Source organism: Cyprinodon variegatus, unplaced genomic scaffold, assembly GCF_000732505.1.
Source record: "Cyprinodon variegatus isolate N-32 unplaced genomic scaffold, C_variegatus-1.0 Scaffold30, whole genome shotgun sequence".
Classification (NCBI taxonomy): Eukaryota; Metazoa; Chordata; class Actinopteri; order Cyprinodontiformes; family Cyprinodontidae; genus Cyprinodon; species Cyprinodon variegatus.
In genome coordinates this window covers 2,109,680-2,114,421 of record NW_015150483.1, presented here as the reverse complement: position 1 = coordinate 2,114,421, position 4,742 = coordinate 2,109,680, and the positions used below count along the sequence as shown (strand labels likewise).

At 38.4% G+C, this 4,742-nt stretch overlaps 1 protein-coding gene across 1 annotated transcript in view; it reads left to right on the top strand.

Annotated features, from left to right (window-relative positions):
- Window positions 1-928: 928 nt before the first annotated feature.
- The window catches only part of p3h2 (prolyl 3-hydroxylase 2), a 55,710-nt gene continuing 51,896 nt past the window's right edge, over window positions 929-4,742 (top strand). Inside the window, exon 1 of the mRNA XM_015399776.1 lies at window positions 929-1,409. Coding sequence (XP_015255262.1) covers window positions 990-1,409 — 420 coding nt within the window. The 5' untranslated portion in view covers window positions 929-989. The remainder of the gene's footprint in view (window positions 1,410-4,742) is intronic.

The window sequence follows — 4,742 nt, the reverse complement described above, 5'->3', positions numbered from 1 at the left end:
CTATCACTCTATGCAATTTACAACAAGTTAAGGTACTGGAAAAGCTTGGAAATTGACCTTGAAAGTCCTTGAACAGTACTTGAATTTGACCACACAAAAAGTATAGATACCCTGTTGTAGGAATAACAACCAGTTACCACATCCACCACACAATAAATAAAGGGGAAGCAAATGAGAGGAACAACACCACATACTATTAGAAATAGGGACTGTGCCTATCTCCAGCTGTCTACGGGCGAGAGCCTCGGTCACTGGTCCATCACACTGCAACACAGAGAACAAACAACCATTCACACATACAGTCACACCTAAGGAGAACTTCAAGAAGCCAATTAACCTAAGTCATGTTTTTGGACTGTGGGAGGAAGCTGGAGTACCCGGAGAGAACCCACTCATGCACAGGGAAAACATGCAAACTCCATGCAGAAAGACTGCAGGCCGGGAATTGAATCTGGAACCATCTTGCTGCAAGGCAGCAGTGCTCACACTGCGTCACTACAGCCCTGTAAACCACTTAGAAAATAAAAAATACATTCGGATAATTCTGATATATCCATATCGACAGAAGCACGTGGGATTTATTTATTTATTTATTTTTTGGACTAGTTCTAGTTAATAATAATAAAATAATAATATTGAATGAAATAATAATATACCATGAAATAATTTTTTTTTTTTGTTTTATTTTGAAACAATCCAAGCCAATGTTTGGTACCGTATTTCATGGTGTATGTGCGAACTATAAAAAGCCGGTGAGGGCTGAGCACTTCAGTGATTTCTGCGGACCATTCATCCCACAGAGAGTGGGTGGAGTTTACGGGACCAATGAGGGGTCTTAACATGTGTGTCACCGGTAGACTGCCAATATTTGCTGCCCTGCTTGTGTTCTGAGCGGATCCAGGAGGAAACCTGTAAATGGACAGTAAAAGGAGACTGCGCTGATAGCTTTGAAAGACCCCACGCCCTGCTCCTCTCAGCCGGATCAGAGGATGGATGGAAACTTATGTCCGTTTGTGATCCTGTCTGCAGTCCTGATGTATAATGACTTTCTGCTCTCCTCAGCTGCCTTCCTGGAGCCTTTTGACCTGTTATATGATAACGCCGTCCAGGCTTTCCACAGCAGCGACCACCAGAGCGTGGTGCGCTACATGGAGGCAGCGCTCAGCAGCAACAGAGAAGCGCGGCGCACCAGGGTCCGCTGCCGGCTGAAGTGCCAGGACCAGCACTCGTTTGATGAAACCTTCTCAGACCTGCGCTTCTTTGACGTGGTTCTGCGCCGGGCTGCCTGCATGAATGCATGCATTGAGGCCAAACTGGGCACCCAGTCTATGCATAAGGTCAGCGATGAGGTCATACAAGACTTCAACAGGAGGATTCCCTATAACTATCTCCAGCTGGCTTATCAGAAGGTAAGGAGGAGAGCTGAGCATGCTCTCAATGGGACTTATTGTTTTCCTGCATCACATCATTCTTTCACTGGAACATGAATAGATTATGCACCTGAAATATATCTTCTGTTTTAACTTTGCCACAGTTTTAAGATTCTTAAAAAAACACATTATCATTTTAAAAAAAATCTTACTTGAGTAGATAAAAAACAGTTTAAAGTAGCTTTCAAGTTATTTCATCCATCAAGAATTAAACAGACTCCCTAGAATGAGTTCTTGGGTGTTTTAGTTTTTCTGGGCTTTTATTTTCGATCTTGTGAATGGATCTGAAAAAAGTGTAAGATTAAATAAATGAAATAGTAAATTATAAAAAATTAGAACAACAAAAGTAAATAACCCCACTTTGTCTAGTTATGATTTAAGCTTTATAAAACAACTTTTAAGTTATTATTATAACTGTTAACCCTTTATAGGGCACTCAGTGTAATACTATTAAACTTCAAGCCAATAATGTTATTAGGCCCGAGCAGCGAAGCACTGCGAAGGCCTATTGTATTTGGAATTACCATTGCACACTGCAAAAAGCAATCTAGAAATTAGTAAAAAGTTTCTTAAATTAAGTATATTTACTCTTAATTTGACTCTATAAATAGAAGATTTGCCAATGGAATGAGTGGTTTTACTCTTAGAATAAGATAAATAGATAAAATGCACTTGAAATAAGACAATGCAATTGTTCTTATTTGAAATGTAAATTGTCTTGTTCCATTGGCAAAGTGTCTCACTTGCCTCCTCAATTTAAGAAAAAATGTAATTATTTTTAAGAAAAAAAATTCTTATTTATATTTCAATTTTTTGCAGTGTAACATTTTTAAAATATGGATATTTTGATGGCAAAAATGAATGGAAATGTGATAGCAAGAAACGCCAACTTGCCCAAACATATATTAAGAAAAATAGCAAAAGTGCTTTTATAAGAAATTCATGAAAAACACTCTGAGAGTGAAGGAAACATATATATGCAACTCTATATGCAAGGTTGATCAAAAATGGTAACTTGCCCTATAAAGTGTTAAATGTCACCTGCCATATCCAGACGGTTGCCAGAAGTTTCCTGCTCCCTCAACAATTCACACCCAGACCTTGCATGATATCATCAAGTTGGCTAAAATAAGTCTTAAAAGAACTGATGGACAGATCAGTAACAAAGCCGCCCACAGTTAAAGTCATCATTATTGAATGGAGTATCTATGAAACAGGGGGAAGCCTTATCCTTAGTGACTACTAAAAGTAAACCAAGTGTGCTTCTACTTATGAGATAATACTATCATCTAAAGCGCTGCATAACTTACTTTCTTCAGTTAGGGTCATTGTTCATGGTTTACAGATAGAGATTGGGCAAAAAACGTCCTTCAAGGGGGAGTTCAAGGACGTAAACCACAGCTGTCTTTAAGGAACACAGAAGTCTATCTAATACTTGTCAAACAAGACGCCTAGCATTATTTGAAAGTGTTTTTAAGTCATGAAAACGTGAGCACTTTTGTAAGATGTGGCATTGTATATCTGACAAAGAACACAACATCTTATAGTAAACTATATCAGACGATTGGTCAAACATGGTGGAGGTAGTGTCATGATCAGGGGCTGTTTTGTCATTTTAGAAATGGGAAGATCTGCTGTGGTTAATGAAGCCATGATGTTTGCAGTCAGAAACAAACACCTTGAAAAAAAGCTAAACAACAACAACAAACAAACAAACAAGAAACAATCCTATGTGGTGGTTTTGGAGAGGCCTAGCAAAGTATGGACTTAAATCAGATAGATACACAATGGCCTGACATTATGCAGGGTATTAATGGACTGAATAAAAACATTGTTGCATGAGGGAGTAGCCCCCATTAATTCACAATGATATAAAACACTCAGTTCCATTTATACCTTTCACATGGAAAGTTGGTTACTGTAAGGAAAAAAAATGATTCAAAAAAATTTTTTTTTTAATTCACTCTGTGTTGTCGAATACAAGGAAATGTTATAAAATCAAGATTTTCAGGAATGGAAAAAGGCAATGAACTAGAGAACCTGGTAGGACAATCCTTTCCACAGCATTTAGCTTTAATCTGTTCTTAAAACACATTGAACACATTTAAACCTAATGAAAAACAGAGCTCTAATTAGCTCAGTGAATGAAGTTATTACAGACTCTCTATAATGTAACACTTTATACACTTGCTGCACTGCTCCTCATTTACTCTGTTATTTTGGAGCCAATGTTTGTCTGCTTTCTTTGTCTGTTTTTCATTCCTCAGCTCAAACCACAGTCAGCTGATTGTTCTCTTCTCACATGCAGTTCCAAAACAAAGCTTACGACGAAGGGCACTATGTTTGGGCTTTTGTTGTGCTCAAGCCGTGGGAACAATTTGGGACAGATAAGACAGGAGAACGTGGAATCAAATACTATTGGAGTTATTTTTTTTTATCACTAGTATGTAAATCATTTTGTGGTGGATTTGTCCCCATATTGTTTACTCAGAACACACATAGTTTCATACCTTAATGCTGCCTGTCTGCAAGTGGTTTCATGTAGAAATAGCTCATTTGGTTAATTGCAGGTTTTTGTTTGCATGTTTTTGTGGGTAAGAAAGAAAATGTTTCTGTAGTTTTTTACCCCCCAAACCAACCTGTGTCGATGGAGAGGAGCCAAAATATCTGCTTCAGCCTCAGGTCAACTAAATGACCACTCAGAGTGACACAGTGGAACATTTACACAGCATGTGAGGAATTAACTAAAGCCACTCAGGTGGCATTTTTACCTACTTGGAGCTCAGCTGAAAAGCTGGCATCCTTTTCCTTGTATGCATCTGAGACCCAGACAACTTCCCCTAACTGCTTGCTTTGGATCGCACCCACTGGCTGGGCATATGACAAACAGCCTACACTTCTCAGAAAGTCTAACATACTGCTAACAAAGTCCTGTTATTGTTTATAGGGGAATATATTCTTCCCTTTTCTGAAAAGTAAACAGAATATTAAAAGATGAGCTAACAAGCCATAAAATTCAGTTCTCCCTGATGTCTAGACTTGTGGATAGTCATGTCCAAAGGCCTATCCAGCTGTTAAAGTATGACTAATCATCTGTAAAAAAAAAAAATAAAAAAAGGATATGATTTCTTTAACATCTGTTTTGCAAAAAGATTATTTGATGTTGGAGCAGACTGTTTTGAGTCCCCTGGGCTCATGTCTTTATGAGCTATGGAGATGCAAGTATGTTGATGCTTACAGCACTTGGATCCCATCAGGGACATGTTCTCTACGTCTTCAGCTGATCCGTGCTAACACACCAAACTAACCTGG